Genomic DNA, 20111 nt, shown 5'->3' on the forward strand with positions numbered 1-20111 from the left:
TCCATCATTAAGTTTTTATTAAATTAATAAAAGAATTTAACTAATAAAATAAAATAACGTTTTAATTAGTAATATTATTTAATTTAAGGTGTTAAAGAGTTAAATATATAATGAAGTTAATTAAATAATGTAATGTGTTATAATTAAGTAATTAAAAAATTAATTAAATTAGTAATATTATATAATATTTTATTTATGTAAATTACTTAAGGTTTGTGAGAATTAATAGGATACTTTAACTAATAAAAAAGAACAATGTATTAGTAATTAAGCAATTAATTAAATTAGTAAATTCAGGGTTTTTTAAAATTATTTAAATTTTGATGTCATTTTTGCTCTTTAATATATCGACATAGATATGGTGAGATGACAAGAGATAGACAGAGAGAGGTGGCAATGATAGTAAAATTAGAAAGAATTGGATGGTGAAGAAGAGCTAGATGACGAGAGAGATATATAATATTTAATTTGTTTAGATGGTGGGAGTGAGAAATTGGTAGCATTTAATTTGTCTAAAATTATTTAAAAGGTATTTTTGTTAAGTCAATCTTAAAAGTTGATAAAAATATTTAACTTTATATTAAAAGTTATTTTTTAAATGAGCTTATGAGAGTGACTATTTTTCACAATTTGCTCATAATTAAAACAATCAAACATTCAACCCAATTCAAAAGCCCTAATACATGGTATTGTGGGTCATAGGCCTTCTTACCTAACTTAGGCTTAGCTTGGCTCAAAGTCCAAGAACTTTGGGCACCTGGAGTCAGCCTGCTCGAGTGAAGAGAGTGGACTAATTGAGGAGGGCCGGAGCATGCCCACATGCAAGAGCAAAGCAAATGACGCGGGCCTGTTTCAAGCAGCCCAATATTCTGTTTTCCAAGCCGATCCGAAGACACAGGCTTGGCTCACCCTCTCCAAGGCCCGCACGAAGCTCCGGCCTTCCTAAGCAAAACGCCGCCGTTCAACAGTACTTTGCTTTCTTCTTCCTACTGCTTATACTACGCCGTTTTGAGAACAACGCAACCCCACTCGTTTCTCACTCTCTTCCAGCCGCTCTTAGTTTCACCCTTTCTCTCCAAAAAACAAAACTCTAGCGGGCCACCGACTCCTCCGCCTTGAGGCCTCAAGCCCCCGCCAAAGAGACCATTCCCGTCTCGATCTCTTCCCCAAATCAAAGTCCAAAAACCCTGAAATCTATTCCTAGTATCCTGAAAAGAACATCAAATCCCAAAACCGTTTTGGTCTAGAAACCAAAAACCAAACCAGATCCCTAGAACCCTCAAACCAAAGAACCACTTTACTAGCTCTCTTTTTTGGGATTTTCGTCTCTGCATGTGGTTGTTGCTATTGTGGTTTGGTGCTGGTATTAATTTTTTTTTGCTTTCTGCGGTGATGGTGGCATTGTAGCTTTATGGTGAAGGATTTGAGGCTTTCGGCTGCTAATTAGGTTTAATGTTCAAACAAATGTAAGAAGGAACCCCACTCGTATGACTGAAAAAAAAACGTTGACAACCCTTGCTTCCTTTGCATCCCCTAAAGTTTCAGTGTATGGGTCTGGTCTCGTTGCAGTGCGAGGTAATTTCGCTGACCCTTTCTTTCGAATCCTTTTTGTTTTTTTGTTTGCTTGCTTTAATTTTCCTAATTTAGAATCTTGGAACGGAATTCGCACGTCCAGAGTACGTATAGAGGGATACAATAAAATAAATCTCTATTCGGATGGATTCTCCTGAGCGTAGCAGTCGGGGTTATGCAAGACGAGATAGAGAGGATAGTTCAGACTTGAAAAGTGATAGGGCAGTCGGGGATGATGAGGAATGGGAGGCTACTGATAATAAGAAGAAGCATAAGTCTACCAAGTCTAGAAAGCCTAGCAATGTCGAAGAAGGTGAGGGAATTGAAAGCAGCAGTGGAAGGAGGAGGAGTTCTGGGGATAGAAGTGAGGGCCGCAAAAGGTCAGGTGCTTCTACCAGAGCTGATAGCGACGAAGATGATTATGACACCAGAAAACAGTCGCGTTCCAAGCAGATCAAGAGAAAACAGGAGGAAAGTTCCTTGGAAAAATTGAGTAGTTGGTACCAGGATGGAGAATTTGAAAGCAGACAAGATGGTGCTGATAAGTCCGCCAGTAAAGGACATGCTTGGGCTGATGAGACTGAGAGAAAGAAGGTTGCCTTAAAGCTGTCGGAGCAAGACAGCTCTCGGGGAAGTAAAAGCAAAGAAGAAAGGTCCCATGATGGAGAGCTTGAAAAGTTGCTGGATAGAGACTCCAGGTATTCAGAAAGGAGGGAAAGCAGCCGTGATAAGGGTCATGGCTCTTCCGAACTATCAAGAAATTCGAGAAGAAGATGGGATGAATCAGATGCTTCCAGGAAAGCTGAAGAAAACACTTATGAACGGCCTGATCTTAGAAGTGGAAAAGCTTCTGATCTCAAGTATGAAAGTGCTAGAGAGAAAACTGCTTCAGCAAGAAATGAACCTAGTGAGGGTAAAAGCTCTGGAGCAGATTCAAACAATGACAAGTGTGTCAAATCCAACAGTAGGGAAGAGAGAAGACTTGATGCTGACAACAGTAAGAGCAAAGGTCGATCAGAAGCCCTAGAAGAAGATAATAGGGCTAGTCCATTGAATCGTGAAGACAGATCAGGTAGGGAGAAAACTGAGAAGCACAGACAACAGAGAACTCCCTCTGGTCGAGATGTTGCTGAAAGCCGAGAAAGGACTTCAAATATGGATGAAGATGGAATAACATGGATGAGGGACAGAAGTTCAAGGGAAGTCGGGCAAACAAACAGGTCTAGAACCCCTGAGAGGAGTAGTAGGCGTTATCAAGAATCAGAGCTTTCTGAGATGGATTATGAAAGAAGCCTGGAGCGCAAACAGAGAGAACTAGAAAGGGATGACAGATCCAAAAGTAGGGATGATAGCTGGAGTGACAGGACAAGGGATCGGGAAGGATCAAAGGAGAACTGGAAAAGGAGGCAATCGAGTAATAATGATAAAGATTCCAAAGATGGGGACATTGCTTATGATCGTGGTAGAGAATGGGATTTGCCGAGGCATGGCCGCGAGAGGAATGAAAATGAGAGGCCTCATGGTCGGTCAGGCAATAGAAAAGATGTAAATCGAGGTGAAGCTGTGAAGACATCATCAAATTTTGGAATTTCAAATGATAATTATGATGTGATAGAGATCCAAACCAAGCCTCTTGATTATGGAAGAGCAGAGTCTGCATCCAACTTTCCCCGGAGAACCGAAGTTGGTCAGCAATCTGAAATGAAACCAGCTCTGAATGAGGAAGAATGGGCATATATGCGAGACAATAGGGGAAGGAGAACTGATATATATGGTTCTGGACCCTTGGATGAAGATTCAAGGGACAAATATACAGAGGACAATAACTCAATGCAAGATCCAAATTTATGGAATGATGAACTTGATTACAGTGGAGGAAAAGGGAGAGGCCAGAAACTTACTGTATCTGGCCGTGGCATTGGTGGCCAAAGTTCTAGTGCTGGGTCTCATCCACCTTATGGAAACCAGGATCCAGGAACTTTTGGCCGAGCTCCTTCGCAAGGTGTGAAAGGAAGTAGGATAGGAAGAGGAGGAAGGGGAAGACCTACTGGGAGGGACAATCAACAGGTTGGTCTCCAATTGCCTATGATGGGATCACCTTTTGCTCATCTTGGGATGCCACCGCCTGGACCTATGCAACCAATTAACCCTAGTATGTCACCTGCTCCTGGTCCTCCAATTTCTCCAAGTGTCTTCATTCCACCGTTTTCCCCACCTGTGGTCTGGTCTGGCCCTAGAGCAGTTGATATGAATATGCTAGGTGTTCCACCTGGTCTCTCTCCTGTTCCTCCTGGACCTTCTGGCCCAAGGTTTCCTCCTAACATAGGGGCTTCGCCAAACCCTGGTATGTACTTTAATCAATCAGGACCTGCAAGAGGACCTTCAAATGTATCTTTGTCCGGCTTTAATGTGGCGGGGCCCATGGGACGAGGAACACCACCTGAAAGAACATCTGGGGGTTGGGTTCCTCCTAGAGCCGGTGGTCCTCCTGGTAAGGCTCCTTCCAGAGGAGAGCAGAATGATTATTCTCAAAATTTTGTTGATACTGGTATGCGACCACAGAATTTTATCAGGGAGCTGGAGCTTACTAATGTTGTAGAGGACTATCCAAGGCTTAGGGAGCTTATACAGAAAAAGGATGAGATTGTAGCTAAATCTGCTTCTCCTCCCATGTATATGAAGTGTGACCTGCGTGAGTTGGAGCTGTCTCCAGATTTCTTTGGAACCAAGTTTGATGTTATTCTTATAGATCCCCCTTGGGAGGAATATGTTCACCGGGCTCCTGGAGTTGCCGACCATATTGAGTATTGGACATTCGAAGAGATCATGAATCTTAAGATTGAGGTAATCAATTTCTGCATCACTTTCTTTTTTGTTGCCTCTACTAGTAAAGGTAGCATTCTGTTAGTTTTGCCTTCCTGGTTGCAATTTAGTAGAAAAATGAGTAGTCTCTGTTTGAATTTCTGGGTGTTATATGCTAACATCTGGCGTGTCGCTGTACCTTTGATATTAACATCTAGAGTCATGAAGGCTCTTTTTATGTAGTTGGTGGATATCGGAGCTAATAATTTCTATTCATATATTCTTTTTAGCCTAGCAGCCTTTTATTGACTGGGAATTTACCTCATGTTTATAGGCAATAGCTGACACACCTTCGTTTATCTTCCTTTGGGTGGGTGATGGTGTGGGCCTTGAGCAGGGCCGTCAGTGCCTAAAGAAGGTACTGGATTAAAATTTAGTTAGATTATGACTTGGCTTTGTCTTCTTCTTCAGAACTAATAAATTTATAGTTCTAATAGCCTTTATTCAGTCTATATTTTGGTTGCCTCTTCTATGTGCTGCAGTGGGGTTTTCGGAGGTGTGAGGATATTTGCTGGGTGAAGACCAACAAAATAAATGCAACTCCAGGCTTACGACATGATTCTCATACTATATTTCAGCACTCAAAGGTTTATAATATATATATTTTTTCTACATTTTGGAGCCTTGCTATTTTGTCTTACCTATGGAATGATCTTTGGCATTCTGCAAATTCATGCATTGTTTCCTAGACTGTTCTCACTTTGCCTTTGCATTGAAGGAACACTGCCTGATGGGTATAAAAGGAACTGTTCGTCGCAGTACTGATGGTCATATAATTCATGCCAACATTGACACTGATGTAATTATTGCTGAGGAACCTTCTTATGGTTAGTACCTGTATATATTTTTGACTTTAATGACCTTGGATTTCATCAGACCATTTGATATTTACATGCTATTTCTTTGTATATCATGATTTGGGAAATGAAAATTGAATGATGGTACCACCATTAGTTCCAATCCCCTCTCTCTGCTGTTTTCATTTTACTCCTTTCCTCGCAGTTCTGTGAATAAGTTAAGTCTGATGCATTAGCTTGAGATTTACGTTTTGTGCTTCTTTTCTTTTCATTTTGCTCCTTTCATAGCCGAAATTCAAAGTGCAGTGACAAAAATAACGCCAGCACTCAAATCACAACTGGGGAAGGATTGGGTATTAGTCTATTAGGGGCATTTATCTCACCATTTTGCTGTAACCGGAAACACTTCATGTCTCATTGTGTGCTCTCTTCCATGAATTTGCAATGTAGATTGTGTGAATGAGAAATTGTTTGAAATTTTCATGCCAACTGGACTGTAGGTTCAACTCAAAAGCCAGAAGATATGTATCGAATAATTGAGCATTTTGCTCTTGGCTGCAGAAGGCTTGAGCTCTTTGGTGAAGACCATAATATTCGATCTGGTTGGCTGACTGTCGGTAAAGGACTGTCCTCATCAAATTTTAACACAGAGGTACATTATCTTTTGGAAACAGAATTGACAATGATCGTTGAATTATTTTCCTCTTGTTGATGTGTTTTACTGAAATTGGTTGAACATTTCAAATAGTAGATTTGGTATATAAGAAATGAAGCATTCGTGCCAGTAGAAGAAAGTGCAAAAGTTCTTTTGCTGTTATATACCGAGGAAAATAATGTTTTCCTTGGCATTTACACACTGTGAAAGTCAAACAGCTATACAAACACTGAAGAATAAAGATCCTGCAGCTGACATTTTGTATAATGTGTTTTTAATGAATAATAGCTCTCTCATTCAAATTAGATTTGATTTCTATTTGACTCTGCTGTCCTTCTGCTATTGGTTGGTTTTCTAATATAAGCCTGCTGAGTTCCCTTTTACTTGTTCTATTAAAGGTCTTAACTAGGAATTTTGGTGCTTTCCAGGCATATATCAGAAACTTTGCAGACAAGGATGGAAAGGTTTGGCAAGGTGGAGGAGGACGAAATCCACCCCCAGATGCACCTCATCTAATCAAGACAACCCCAGAAATAGAGGCCCTGCGTCCCAAGTCACCCATCAAGAACCAGCAGCAGATGCAGCAACAGCAGTCAACTTCTATTTCTCTGACAACACCCAATTCCTCCAACAGAAGACCTGCTGGAAATTCACCGCAGAACCCAGTTGCAATGGGTTTGAGTCAAGAAGCTTCGAGCTCAAACCCATCAACTCCTGCTCCTTGGGCTCCTCCTATGGAGGGTTTCAGAGGACGAGAGGGCATAAACATGTCGTCAGATGATAGGATGTTTGATATGTATGGATATGGTGGCCAGGCAAATGGGGATTACCTGGATTTTGAGTCTCATAGACCACTGAATTTAATGTGACAAATTCCAGCGAAACAAGATGCTGTTGCGTTGTGATTAGGTTTTTGGCTATGAATGGAAATGTCATTCTTTCTGGTTTTAAGTTGGGAATGAGTGAAGTGTAAATTTCATTACCGCAGCCACAATGGTCAGCAGCAGTCACAAGTTAAATCCTTCGACAGGTGAATTAAAATTAGTGTAAGGTGCAAAATGTGGTTTATTTGCCTAGAATCAGCGTAGTGTTAAGGGTTATCTATACTATACTCTCGTAGGATTCATATGCATATAATTTTAATAATAAAAAAAAAAAAACAAAAAATCTACTATTAAACGAATCTGCTTTTGAGTTGTTGGTTTATTATTGTGACCCTCGATTAATGAAATAGGTTTGGGCTGGGTGGGTGTAGAGAAACATTTAAGATGTTAGCAACACGTGATTAATGTAATAATACTCTGGGGTAACCTGGCTCTTGAACACATGTAGGTAACAATGTGGAGAAAGCACATTTATATGTATATATTATAGTCCGGATATTACAAGATGATTTCATCCTTTCTACATTCATACACTAATAGAGCGGCCTATGCTTGTGATCGGAGGAAATATTTCAGCACAAATTGTAGGTATTAAGTATAGCATTCAAAGAATGGGGGATCCCTTTCCCTTGCCGCCGCCTTCTACTTCTTCCAGCTCCTTTATGCCCAATTCCTCTGCTTCATCCAACACCATTTTGTTCTCACAAGATCCATAAGCCCAACTGCACACTAAGTAATACAAGACATTAATCACACTTAGAATTGTAAGAAGCCAATAATAGTAGTCATAGTGACCCTTATTAAGGTTGGTTGACACCCAACTCACTTCCCCTTTTTTTTGTGTCACGCTATTCAAAATTGCAACTAAAAGACTTCCAACCAAGTTACCCACTCCCATGCCAAGGGCAAAAAGAGCCACTCCAATGCTAGCCATGCTTTTAGGGAACTGAGAGTAGTAGAACTCTATTTGCCCAATTGCATTGAAACCCTCGGCTAATCCAGTCAGGCTGTATTGTGGCACTAACCACATTGCAGACATGTCCACCGGCATGTAATAATTATCGGCCAATCCTTTTCTGATTGCTGCAGCTCTCCGCTTGCTCTCCACTGTTGCTGCCACTGCTGTTGCCATACACGAAATTGCTAACCCAACGCCCATTCGTTCTTTAGAGGTAAGCCCTCGTGATCGTTTAGTGAACTTTGCTAGCAACGGAACTATGATTCGATCATAGACTGCTACCCATATTGTCAAAGTAATCATTGCAAACACACCAAAGGAACCCGCAGGAATTTGAAAACCTGCTGCAAACAAGTGCCTGTCCATGACGGTCGCTTGGAGCACCGGAAATGAGTGTTGGCTTATGGTTGTGGCGATCATGATCCCAGTAGACCAAATGGGGAGCACTTTGATTAATGATTTCAACTCTTCCACTTCTCTGACCGTGCAGAGATTCCATGGATCTATAGCCCAACCATCTAAGTCTAAGTCCTTCTCGGGGTTTCTAATGACACAAGCTTTGTTAAGAAACCTGACAAGAGCACCAGAAAATTAAATTTGACAATATCGAACTCTCTGGCATATTGGTTGTTCTAGAGTACAAGTAGTATAAATTCAGCATTCAGAGACGAGACAGAGTGGAAGCAAAGCGTTAAGCAAATGGAATGGAATATATATATAATATTACCTTAGTTTTTCTGTTGGTGCAATAAGCTTGGAACCTTTGTGATAGTACCATCCATCAGAGTCCATTGGTGGCAAAGCCGAGTGTCTGTTCTTCCAAGCCGCCGCTATGACTTGGGCAAAGCTTGTAAACAAACTTTTGTTTGCTTTCATTTTGATGTAAAGTGGTGAACCCAATAAGAACATGACAGTGGAGAACAACATGAGCCCTGCTGGAACTCCAAAGCCCACAGCCCATCCGGCTTTATCTTGAATATAGACAATAACAGTGATCGAAATCATGATTGAAATTCCGACTGAAGCATAATACCAGTTGAAGAAGCTTTGCAAGACCCTCTCGTTTTTGGGGTTGCTAGGATTATTAAACTGGTCAGCGCCAAAGGCCAAGGAACATGGCCTAATGCCACCGGCTCCAATGGACATGAGAGCAAAAGATGAGAATAGAAGTGCCAGCTGTGCTGCTTTTGGGGACGCACAACTTTCTAAGTTCTGACTGCTGCAATCAGGGGGCCTTGCTTGTGGAAGGACTGCAGTTAACCACAATAAGCTCATTCCCTGCCAGAATAATCGTACGTAATTACTAATTAAATATGCTCTGAATTTGTAACTAATTAATTAATTATATCTGCAGAATGGAGTAATCAATGCTAGTTATTTCACAAACATTATACTCCTAAGCATAAATTGAATATTGTGACTCTAACCAAGTAATTTAAGAAAATGAGTAACTGTTTTGCTTACAAGAAGACTGATGACTGTTCCCAGTGCAATGACACGAAAGCGGCCCAGGAAAGAATCGGAGAGGAAAGCCCCAAGGATTGGCATGAAATTGGAAATTGCTGACCACAAGAACAACACGTTGGTTCCTGTGGCAGTAGACATGTGGTACTTATTTTTTAAGTACAAAATCATATTTGCCTGAAGACCAATGCCTGCTACTTTCTCAAATGTCTCATTTGCTGCACAGCACAAACAAAATTTTCTTAAATTGACTAATTTGCATGGTCTAAGTAATTAAGGACAATGTTATATAATTAGTCAATCGCATGCCAAAAGTGTGTATATATATCTATATATAGTTTGTTCTTAATTTTTCCTAATTGTAACGATTTAATTATATAGACATATATATAATTCAAAGTAATTTAACTAAGAAAGCAAGCTTACATATAACAAAAGGCATGGTCTTAAGACCACCCTTTTGGCTTGTGATCTGCTTCTGCTGCTGCGCATGCTGGTTTTCGCTACTTTTCATTTGATGATCGGAAGGTTTTTCCATCTCCATCTTGTCCCCTGCAAATGTAAAGAGTTGTTATCAACCGTAAGAAATGAGCAGGTGGACAAGACGACGTCTTGTATAGACTGACCAGCTCGGGGACGAGCTTTGTTTTCTCTGTCTTGTATTCTTTGGAACGGAATCAAGCTGGCTGCATGCTCTGCCGTCTTTCAGGCTTTTTCCGCAGTATAATTAGTGATTAAGCATACATTTAATTTCACTAGCCACTATTATATATATATTATTTCATATTTTTGTTGGAAAGGGACTCTTTCTTTTTATATATAATTTTATAATTTTACCAAGGCACGATGGATGCTTGGTGCATAATATTTGTCAGAAATCTGTTACCCTATTTCCTACAATACACACCAGGAAAGACAAAAATCAGGTAAAAAGAATACCAGTATCGAGTTTGAAAATTTTCGGATCAAGATGATTGCCAATATTTATATTGACAATTTGATAAAATCACTACTAAAATTAATACTATAATTAAAGAAATTTACCTTATTTTTTATTCAGTGGCTGCTTTTAACGATTGCTGTTGAAGAAGCAATAATTTTTAAGAATATTGGTTGCTTTTTCATGACATGGACAACATACGGAGGTATAATTGGAAGAGAGACTTTGTGTAGTGTCCATGGCCTGCAAAGTGCATTAATATCCACACACTAAAATCTGATAAAATTAAACTAATTAATCGGTGGAGACAAAGTTTAATTTGGTAACCTTTACAGAAAGGAATAGCATTTTCTTTTGGAATTGTCCATTGGCATCACAATGAAACACGTCCTACACATTAAACAGTACTTTAGTTTTTTGTTGGTTTCTTCTTCTAAATGTATTATTTGTTATGTCCTTAGTGACAGAGGAGCTAGGATTTATACATTGAATTTGAAGGGAATTAAGCTCAATATATAGGATAGTTTTTGGCTCTACAAAATGAAAAATGGTTGGGCAAATTAATTTGTGGGAGAAAAAACGACTTATAATATAATCCAATAATTTATTTTTTAAAATAACCAACCAACTCCTCTAGCCAATTTTATAATTCATTCATTTGGACTCCAAAGAATGAATCCCTGAAAAGGTATAGGAGCCTAGTTTCTATCCTAGATGGTTGATTTGGATTCAAAAATAATAAGCAATTTTGTAATGCTTGGAGGTTAGTTTTGTCATCATTGAAAAACGAAAAATTTGGATATAATAAGCTCAAATCCATGTTGTTTCAATGAAGAGATGACTTGACAGAATGATTTTATAGAAATTAAGCTCGAAAGACGATTAATTTGATGCTATAAAGTAAAAATTAAATGAAAACTTAAAAACCCTAATTCTATGTCTTGTGTATGAAACGGTTGTCTGTTATGTCATTTAACTTGGCTGCTATAGTTATGTGTCTAAACGACTTGTTTAGAGTCATATTTTTCTTCTTGCTTTGTTCATTTTGTTGGCCATTGCTCAGTGACACGATTCACAGCAACCTTTGTGAGGTATTATTTGCTTTGACTTACTTGGCCTAATAGTTTAGTCCCACAAAAAGTGCCTCACAGGTTAAAGGTGATGTGAACTCTTATATGCCTAGTATTACTCTAGTACATAGTTGATGCGGGATTCATGGCTCCTTTCTTTAAGGCCACTTTAATACATAGCTGATGTGGGATTCATGGCTCCCTTTTCTAATACCATGACATCTTCCCTGACTCCCCGTTGAGAATTTTTCTTCGATGTGTGACTTTTTGGCTTTACTTGTCGGGAACATTATCTCGATGATTTGGGATTCACATCAATGCAACGACCATGATTGTTGGTATATGCCCTTGAGCCAATTGGATTAATCAAAAAATATGTATTGTCATTTAATGCATATTTAATTGCATAACTATATGTGATAGAAGTTTTCCTTCATATCAGTGCAATAATAAAGAGTTATTAAGTACTAATTGGATGAAACCCATGGAACATTAAAGGCCTTACAAGAGAATTGTAAAGTTGTTACAATTACGAGATCATTATGCATCAAAGCCATGTTCTTAAAATTGTTCTTGGTCATTGTATTGTCAAGATAGGGCATTGACAATACTTAAAGACTGGTACATGTTGAGCCTCTTTACTTGAGAAGTAAGTAATTGATCTCGTAGATTGAAGTATATAGGATACTCGAGGATAAAATGTAAGTGCTTATTAAAGAACAAGTTCACTAAACATGACCCACTATGAGAACTCCATTTGGTATTTCACTCAAGTGTCTATGGAATATGTTCTCATGTCATAGTCATGCAACTAGTCTTTAGACTTGAGACACCAAGTCATCTTGTATGGGGAATGACATACTTTGATTTCACTCATATGAGTTTGGAGGTGACCAAATGCCTAAACAAGGTGTTTTTGGGTATGCCATGAAGCATGCGAAGGTGAATGAGTCACCAAGAGAGCATTTATCACCCCAAGTGATATGAGGGGATGTATCTCACTTGTTCTCAATTTTTGATTATCTTGTACAAAGTCTTTGGCCAAAGCATGATGAATTTGAGAAAAGGTAGTTTCCTAGATTCATAAGGTTAGTCATGAATTATGAGAACTAATATGGAATGTCATAAATAGACACTGCGTAAAACGCGACCTTATAAACACATGTCATGACATACATGCACTGAGTAGCATGTTATTACGTTAGGAAAGTTCCTAAGAATAGACAAAACCCGGTATTGTACCTAACGGTACACTTGAGTTGATTTTACCTCGAACTAATTCAAATAGGAATCGTAGGATGAAATTTAATATTTATAGTCTAGAAATGACTAAAAATGATTGTTCAGAGTTCGAGGGTTCATTTGGAGAAATTTTAAAAATTTTGATGTTTAGGGGTAAAATCGTCATTTTGTCACCTAAGATAATAATTTGATCATGGAGTGAAATTTTTGACCAAGATTAACTATTTGGAGTACAAATTAATGATAGGAAGTGAAAATTTTCAATTTCGGCAATTTTCGAAACATAGGGGCAAAACAGTAATTTTGTCTCCCCGAGGTAAAAACCGTAATTTTCACCACCCAAAACTTGTCAAAATTATAGGATTTATTTATTTTTGGTATGAATAACTATGGTATTCTAAGTGGTGAAAAATTGAAGTTTAAAGGATGAAATTTTAAAAACGGGCCAATAGGAAAGTGACACATGGCACTTTTTAATGATTTAATATTTTTTTAAAGGAAAGTCAACCCATTTAAACCCCACATCAGGTGATGGCCGGCCATAAGGAGAGAACAAGAGAGAAAATAGAGAGGAAAGGAAGAAAAGAGAAAAACCAAAGGAAAACTAAAAAATTCAAAGGGGAAATCGCGTTTTTCGCCCGTTTACGCGTCTAACGGTAAGATTTTTCAACTTTGACTTGATTTCTACCTTTCCTATGCCTTTGTTTCCATTTAGCATGCTTGAGGAGAGAGATCAAAAAGTGATACCAAGGGCTGGCCGAATTTCAAGGGGGAGAAATTTGAAATTCTTATGTTTTGATTTTTAGTTAAATTGATAGTTTTAGTTAGTTAAATGTGTATAGAAATCAAATTGGGCAAGAAAGCATGAAATTTTCACAATACCCACCCTTGGCTGAATCTTCAATGATGTACAATGATGAAGAACTGATTTTTATTCTAAGAGAAATGAAGAGAAAATGATGAAAAATGGTTAAATGTGATAGAAAAACAAAGTAGAAAATTTACCTAGTTAATGTCCCATTTTTGGCCGAATTTTTCAAGGAGAAAAGTGAGCTGATTTTGGTGATTTTAGAGGATTATTGGCTGATATTTAATGGTTAGAAATGTTGGAGAGAAAATGGGACAATTTAGAGCTAAAATAGAATGCGTTAGCAATTTATCGGGTGAAGTGTCAAAAATAAGTTAATACCGCGTTTAATCCGTTTTAAGCTATTGCATTTCATACCATGCATTAGTATAGGATTTAAGTCAATTATATAGTGATTTAGCATCAATGTGGTAAATTGTGAAATTTTTGCAATGTGTCTAGGAGGAGAGCCTTCTGGTAAAGGCAAGGAAGTCGTACCTGACGAACAGTGATCAGGGCACCTAGAAAGCATTTAATTTGTACAAACGGTGAGTAAACCTATTATTATTGTAAATTATCTAGAGTTTATTTTTAAAAGCTCTTCATGGATTTTATGAAACGAAAATGAGATTAAAATGGGATTTTTGATGTTTTAGAAATAAATGTGACAACTAAATATATTGTCTTCATTTTCTGAAATAGGAAACTTTTGATCATGAAATTGAGTAATTGAAGGCTGCCAATTGTCTTGAAAAATATATTTTCCTATGAATGGCTTATGATATATGAGTATGTGTGGCTATATTTTATAATTGCATTGGATATTTATGTAAGCTGTCTTTTACTATGCAGGTTGGGTAAATAAATAAAAGCCACGTTATACTGTCAAAATTTTATTAAAATTGGTGGGTTTGGTCACTGCAGTGACGGGTTTCCGTGGACTGCCTATTAGAGGGACACGGTAAACCCAGTTATATAGTTACTCCAATTGTAGAGGCGAGGAGGTAACTCCCGGGGTAGTGTTAGAGCTCACTTCACGTCGAACCCCCACGTGAATGTGTAACTCGGCCAACGCCAAGGAACGGCTTGTTTTCAAAACTAACATGTGTTTAACATATAAATATCTTAACAACCTTGGCGGACTCGGTTAGATGCCTCAGCCAAGGTATCCCCGATGACTAGTTTTGGCTTGAGCCTTGTTTTTAATAAAAGTTATAAGCCTTAAAAATTGTTTTGGTAAATTACAAATATTTTATAATAGGCATGCAGAAAATGATGGTATTAATCCCGAAGGTGATGAAAGCACTCCGGGCGCGTGGGTCAACTCGATGGAGCGGGGCGAGAATGCCCAAGAAGTGAACTACAGTCGACATGGAGAGAACGGGCTATTGTCAGTGGGGTCCCCTCATTGTGAGCCTTTGGACATGATAATGCATGGGGGGTCCGAAGGTTTTTTGGCATTTCTAGCAAAAAGGTCTGCTACATGTGCTGACAGGCGGGCCCCAACACGTGAAGATATGGGAAGAAAAGAAGAGAATTTAATGCCTGCTGCAGATGATGGGAAATTGGTGCATGCTCTTAGGCAACCACGTGAAGTGGGGAACACAACAAAATATTATTTTAAGAAACATGCAGCAAGGACAGTAGATTTTGACCAAGTGGAAGGCCAACAAATAACAAAAAGTGGAAACAAAGTGCAGCCACTTAAAAAGTCAATAGAATTAAGGGAGGCAATTGAAAAAACACGTGACCCGTGTGATGGGCCCGCGGTAGGACCAACGGTAGGAGACGTTACCCCACGGCCTTCCATTCACATGCATGGAGATAGAACGGGTGAGAGGGATCCAGAATTAATTACGTCTGCAGAACATGAAGCGACGCCGCATCAAGGAGCAGGGCATACAGGTACAAATCGGAGTTTAAAAAATTTTTATATTGACCCACCAATGCAAAATGAGATTTTGTGGCAGAAGGAAGGACACTTGATGACAAAAAGTCGACCAGAGGGTTCGAATATGGCAGTTGACACACTAGAAGAAAGCGGCGAGCATAATCCAACAGAAGGTAAAAGTGCAAGTCAGACGTAGAGCCAAAATGGACACACTCGAACTGCTTCCAAGTTAACCAGATCAAGTACAAGGAAGGGAGAGAATGATGTTCATCCCTTTACTTCAAAGTCTGCTTCGGGTAAGTGTTTGTACAACAAAGAAATAAGTGCCATTCTTTCACTTTCAGGAACTCATTCTACTGAGATGTAAGTCCATCCACTTGTGCGACGCAGAAGGAATTCATATACTGTAATTTCAATTGGAAAAATAACTAGTCTGGCTTTAGAAGAAGCCATGGAAATAAGAGAAAATGATGGAATCTTTGATGATGATTCCATCTCGATAAGTTATGCAGCTAGAACCCGATCATGATTAGTGCACTTGTATGGAATGTACGAGGTATTTCAAGTGTAGTAGTACAAAGAAGGATCAAGAAATTGCAACTAGTACATAAAATCAAAATTTTAGTGATTTTGGAACCCGTGGTTGATGCCACCAAAGCTGACTATATCAGAAGAAAATTGGGCTTTGAAAAAGTTTTTATGAATTACTCTCAGAAAATATGGTTGTTTCATGCTTCTGATCTGAGCTGTGAAGTGCTGCTGGACCATGTACAATGTCTTCATGTTAAACTCACCATACCATGGCTGGAGATTCCCTTGTTGGCTTCTTTCATTTATGCCAAATGTACCAGATCGAAAAGGTTAGTGCTATGGGACTGCATGAGAAGCTTGTCAGCTAATATTCATACACCGTGGATAGCAGGGGGTGATTTTAATGTCATCTTAAACAGTGGGGAACGGTTAAATGGTGTTGTGCTGCATGGTGGTTCTATGGAAGACTTTGCTACAGCCTTACTCGATTGTGGATTAATGGATGGCAGTTATGAAGGAAATCCATTCACTTGGACCAATAATCGTATGTTCCAAAGGTTGGACAGAATGGTGTATAATCATCATTGGGCAGAATTTTTTACATCTACACGTATACAACACCTGAATAGGGATGGATCGGATCACTGCCCATTATTGATTTCCTGCTCAAAAAACCAAGACAAAGTACCATCTACCTTTCAATTTTTACATGCTTGGGTGCTTCATCATGGGTTCAAAAAATTTGTGGAACAGAATTAGAATCTTCCCATTATTGGCTCAAGCTTACAGGCTTTTTAGGCGAAGCAACGCCGGTTAAAGCAGTCACTGAAAAGGTGGAATAAGGAGGTATTTGGAGACATATTCCACAACTTGAAGGTGGCAGAACAAAGAGCTGCAGATTGTGAATTAATTTTCCAACAGGAGCAATCAATTGAGAATCGGGCAACAATGAACAAAGCATATGCTCAGCTTAATAATTATCTTAGTGTTGAAGAATTATTCTGGAAGTAGAAATCTGGTATTAAATGGCTTGTGGAGGGTGAGCGTAATACCAAGTTTTTCCACATGCGGGTCAAGAAGAAACGAATCAAAAGCCACATATTCAAGATTCAAAATTTGGATGGCAGTTGGATTGAAGAACTGGATGCAATTAAATCCTCTGCATGGAATTCTTTTCCTCCCTCATGAAGAAGGAACCGTGTAATATGTCCAGGTTTGATGCTTCATTGATTCCTGCTATTATTTCTGATAACGATAATCGGAGTTTATGTCCAGACCCATCCAGGGAAGAGCTGAAAGAGGCAGTTTTTAATATTGACAAGGATAGCGTTGCTGGCCCTGATGGATTCTCCTTGTATTTTTATCAACAATGTTGGGATACAGTTGCTAATGATCTCCTAGACGCAATAGTTGATTTTTTTCATGGGGCTGACCTTCCAAGGGGAATCACGTCCACAACAATTGTGCTGCTGCCCAAGAATCACAATGCCTCGACATGGAGTGATTTCAGACCGATAAGTCTTTGCAATGTCTTGAATAAAATCATTACTAAGATCTTAGCTAATCGTCTTGCAAAGGTGCTTCCTTCCATCATTACAGATAATCAGAGCGGCTTTGTAGGGAGGAGATTGATTAGCGACAACATCCCACTTGCACAGGAACTAATTGGGAAGATTGATCGAAAGTCAAGGGGTGGAAATATAGCTCTCAAGTTGGACATGATGAAGGCATATGATCGACTTGAATGGGATTTCCTTTTCAGAATACTAGAGCAGCTAGGATTTAATTCTCAATGGATTTGCATGATCCGTCGTTGCATATCTAATTGTTGGTTCTCTTTGCTGATAAATGGTGGTGCTGTGGGATATTTCAAGTCAGAAAGAGGACCCAGACAGGGCGACTCCATTTCTCCTCTTTTGTTCATTTTGGTTGCCGAATATCTATCCCGAGGGTTAAATGCCTTATTTGCTCATTATCCATCTCTGCACTATGCTTCAGATTGCTCCATGTTAGTCAACCACTTGGCGTTTGCAGATGATATTCTTATATTTACTAATGCTGCCAAATCCTCATTGCAGAAAATTCTTAAGTTCTTGCAAGAATATGAGGAGATTTCTGGACAGTAAATAAACCACTCTAAAAGTTGCTTCATCACTCATCGAAATGTGACAAATTTGCGTAAACAGATCATCTCTCAAGCCACCGGCTTCATCCATAAATGCTTGCCTATCACGTATGTAAAACCTGACCCTATAAATACATGTCATAACATACATGCACTGAGTAGCATGTTATTATGCTAAGAAAGTCCCTAAGAATAGACGAAACCCGGTATTGTACCTAACGGTACACTTGAATTGATTTAACCTTGAACTAGTTCAAATGGGAATCGTAGGATAAAATTTAATATTTTATAGTCAAGGAATGACTAAAAATGATTGTTCGAAGTTCGAGGGTTTATTTGGGAAAAAATTGAAAATTTTGATGTTCAGGGGCAAAATCGTAATTTTTCCACTCATGGATAAAATTTGAGATTTTGAGAGAATTTAGATCACATTTGACAAATTGGAGAATGGTATGAGTATAAGGGATGAAAAATATGTCTATGGGCAATTTTTCAGTTTTTGGGGTAAAAATGTAATTTTTGACTTTTACGGGGGCAAAAGTGTAAATTTTAAAAATTACTCCACCGAGACTTTGGATAAGTCTGAGAATTTTATCTAAGCTATGGATATGTGGGACAAGTGTATGGTGAAAATTTGGAAACAAATGGATGAAATTTTAAAAATGGGCCAATGGGAAAGTGACACGTGGTATTTTAAAAATGATATAATATTATTTTAATGAAAAGTCATCCCATTTAAACCCCATTTTAAGTGATGGCTGGCCATAAGGGAGAACAAGAGAGAAAATAGAGAGGAAAGGAAGAAAAAAAAAAAGAAAACCCAAAGAGAAACAAGAAAATTGAAAGGGGAATTCACGTTTTTTGCCCGTTTACGCTTCTAACAGTGAGATTTTTCGACTTTAGCTTGATTTCTACCTTTCTTATGCCTTTGTTTCCATTTAGCATGCTTGAGGAGAGAGATCTAAAAGTGACATCAAGGGCTGGACGAAATTCTAGGGGAGAGATTTTGAAATTTTTAGGTTTTGATTTTTAGTTAAATTGGTAGTTTTAATTAGTTAAATGTGTTTAGAAATTAAATTGGGCAAGAAAGCATTAAATTTTCACAATACCCACCCTTGGCTGAATCTGCAATGAGGTACAATGATGATAATCTGATTTTTATTCTAAGAGAAATGAAGAGAAAATGATGAAAAATGGTTAAATGTGATAGAAAAACAAAGTAGAAAATTTACCGAGTTGATGTCCCATTTTTGGCTGAATTTTTCAAGGAAGAGAGTGAGCTGATTTTGGTGATTTTAGAGGAATATTGGCTGAAAATTAATGGTTAGAAAGGTTGGAGAGAGAATGGGACAATTTAGAGCTAAAATGGAGCGCGTTAGCAATTTATCGGGTAAAGTGCCAAAAATAGGTTAATACCGCGCTTAAGCCATTTTTGGCTATTGCATTTCATACTATACATTAGTATAGGATTTAAGTCAAATATATAGTGATTTAGCATTAATGTGATGAATTGAGTAAATTTTTGCAATGTGTCTAAGAGGAGAGCCTTTCGATAAAGGCAAGAAAATTGTACCCGATGAGTAGTTATCGGGGCACTTAAAAAGCAATTAGTTTGTACAAACGGTGAGTAAACCTATTATTATTGTGAATTATCTAGAGTTATTTTAAAAATGCTCTTTATGTATTTTATGAAACGAAAATGAGATTAAGGTAGGATTTTTGATGTTTTAGAAATAAATGTGACAAAAAAAATATATTGTGTTGATTATGAAATTGAGTAATTAGAGGCTGTTAATTGTCTTGAAAATTATATATTTTCCTATGAATGGCTTATGAGATATAAGTTATGTGGCTATATTTTGTAAGTGCATTGAAAAATTTATGTAAGTTGTTTTTACTATGCAGGCTGGATAAATAAATAAAAGCCACGTTATACTGTCGAAATTTTATTAAAATTGGTGGGTTAGTCACTGCAGTGACGGGTTTCTGTGGATTGCCTATTAGAGGGGCATGGTAAACTCGGTTATATAGTTACTCCGGTCGTAGAGGCGAGGAGGGTAACTCCCGAGGTAGTATTGGAGCTCACTTCATGTCGAACCCCCACGTGAATGTGTAACTCGGCCAACGCCAAGGAACGACTTGTTTTAAAAATAAAAATGTGTTTCACATGTAAATATCTTAACAACCTTGGCGGACTCGGTTAGATGTCTCGGCCAAGGTATCCTCGAGGATTAGTTTTGGCTTGAGCCTTGTTTTATTTTATAAAAGACATA

General features: G+C 38.3%; 2 protein-coding genes across 4 annotated transcripts; one reads left to right on the forward strand and one right to left on the reverse strand.

Annotated features, from left to right (window-relative positions):
• Positions 1-1035: 1035 nt before the first annotated feature.
• Positions 1036-6837, forward strand: EMB1691 (Methyltransferase MT-A70 family protein). 3 transcript variants are annotated; one of them, XM_088808919.1, is made up of 7 exons: positions 1036-1575; positions 1676-4416; positions 4709-4792; positions 4917-5021; positions 5153-5261; positions 5793-5883; positions 6315-6411. In XM_088808919.1, the coding sequence occupies exons 2-6, from the start codon at positions 1717-1719 to the stop codon at positions 5840-5842; spliced, it is 3048 nt and encodes a 1015-aa protein (XP_088665045.1). In that variant the 5' UTR covers positions 1036-1575; positions 1676-1716; the 3' UTR covers positions 5843-5883; positions 6315-6411. The 3 variants fall into 3 exon arrangements, with proteins under 3 accessions (XP_088665045.1, XP_017981442.2, XP_007019697.3); XM_018125953.2 differs by having other exon boundaries at positions 1041-1575; positions 1648-4416; positions 5732-5883; positions 6315-6837; XM_007019635.3 differs by having other exon boundaries at positions 1041-1575; positions 5732-5883; positions 6315-6837.
• A 390-nt stretch (positions 6838-7227) lies between these two features.
• LOC18592765 (protein NRT1/ PTR FAMILY 1.1-like) lies at positions 7228-9930 on the reverse strand. The gene is made up of 5 exons (XM_018125955.2): positions 9819-9930; positions 9619-9744; positions 9193-9410; positions 8456-9006; positions 7228-8299 (listed from the first exon to the last, which is right to left on the reverse strand). Exons 2-5 carry the CDS (start codon positions 9734-9736, stop codon positions 7375-7377), a joined length of 1812 nt encoding a protein of 603 aa, XP_017981444.2. The 5' UTR covers positions 9737-9744; positions 9819-9930; the 3' UTR covers positions 7228-7374.
• Between the last annotated feature and the right edge of the window lie 10181 nt (positions 9931-20111).

This window comes from Theobroma cacao, chromosome 8, assembly GCF_053813885.1.
Source record: "Theobroma cacao isolate CCN51 chromosome 8, ASM5381388v1, whole genome shotgun sequence".
NCBI lineage: Eukaryota > Viridiplantae > Streptophyta > Magnoliopsida > Malvales > Malvaceae > Theobroma > Theobroma cacao.

Coding starts and splice junctions, on each gene's coding strand:
- EMB1691 (XM_018125953.2), top strand. CDS start 1,717: ATGGATTCTCCTGAGCGTAGCAGTCGGGGTTATGCAAGACGAGATAGA. Junction 4,793..4,916: donor GCCGTCAGTGCCTAAAGAAG/GTACTGGATTAA, acceptor TATGTGCTGCAG/TGGGGTTTTCGGAGGTGTGA. Junction 5,884..6,314: donor CATCAAATTTTAACACAGAG/GTACATTATCTT, acceptor GGTGCTTTCCAG/GCATATATCAGAAACTTTGC.
- LOC18592765 (XM_018125955.2), bottom strand. CDS start 9,736: ATGGAGATGGAAAAACCTTCCGATCATCAAATGAAAAGTAGCGAAAAC. Junction 9,411..9,618: donor GACCATGCCTTTTGTTATAT/GTAAGCTTGCTT, acceptor TGTGCTGTGCAG/CAAATGAGACATTTGAGAAA. Junction 9,007..9,192: donor GAACAGTCATCAGTCTTCTT/GTAAGCAAAACA, acceptor TTATTCTGGCAG/GGAATGAGCTTATTGTGGTT.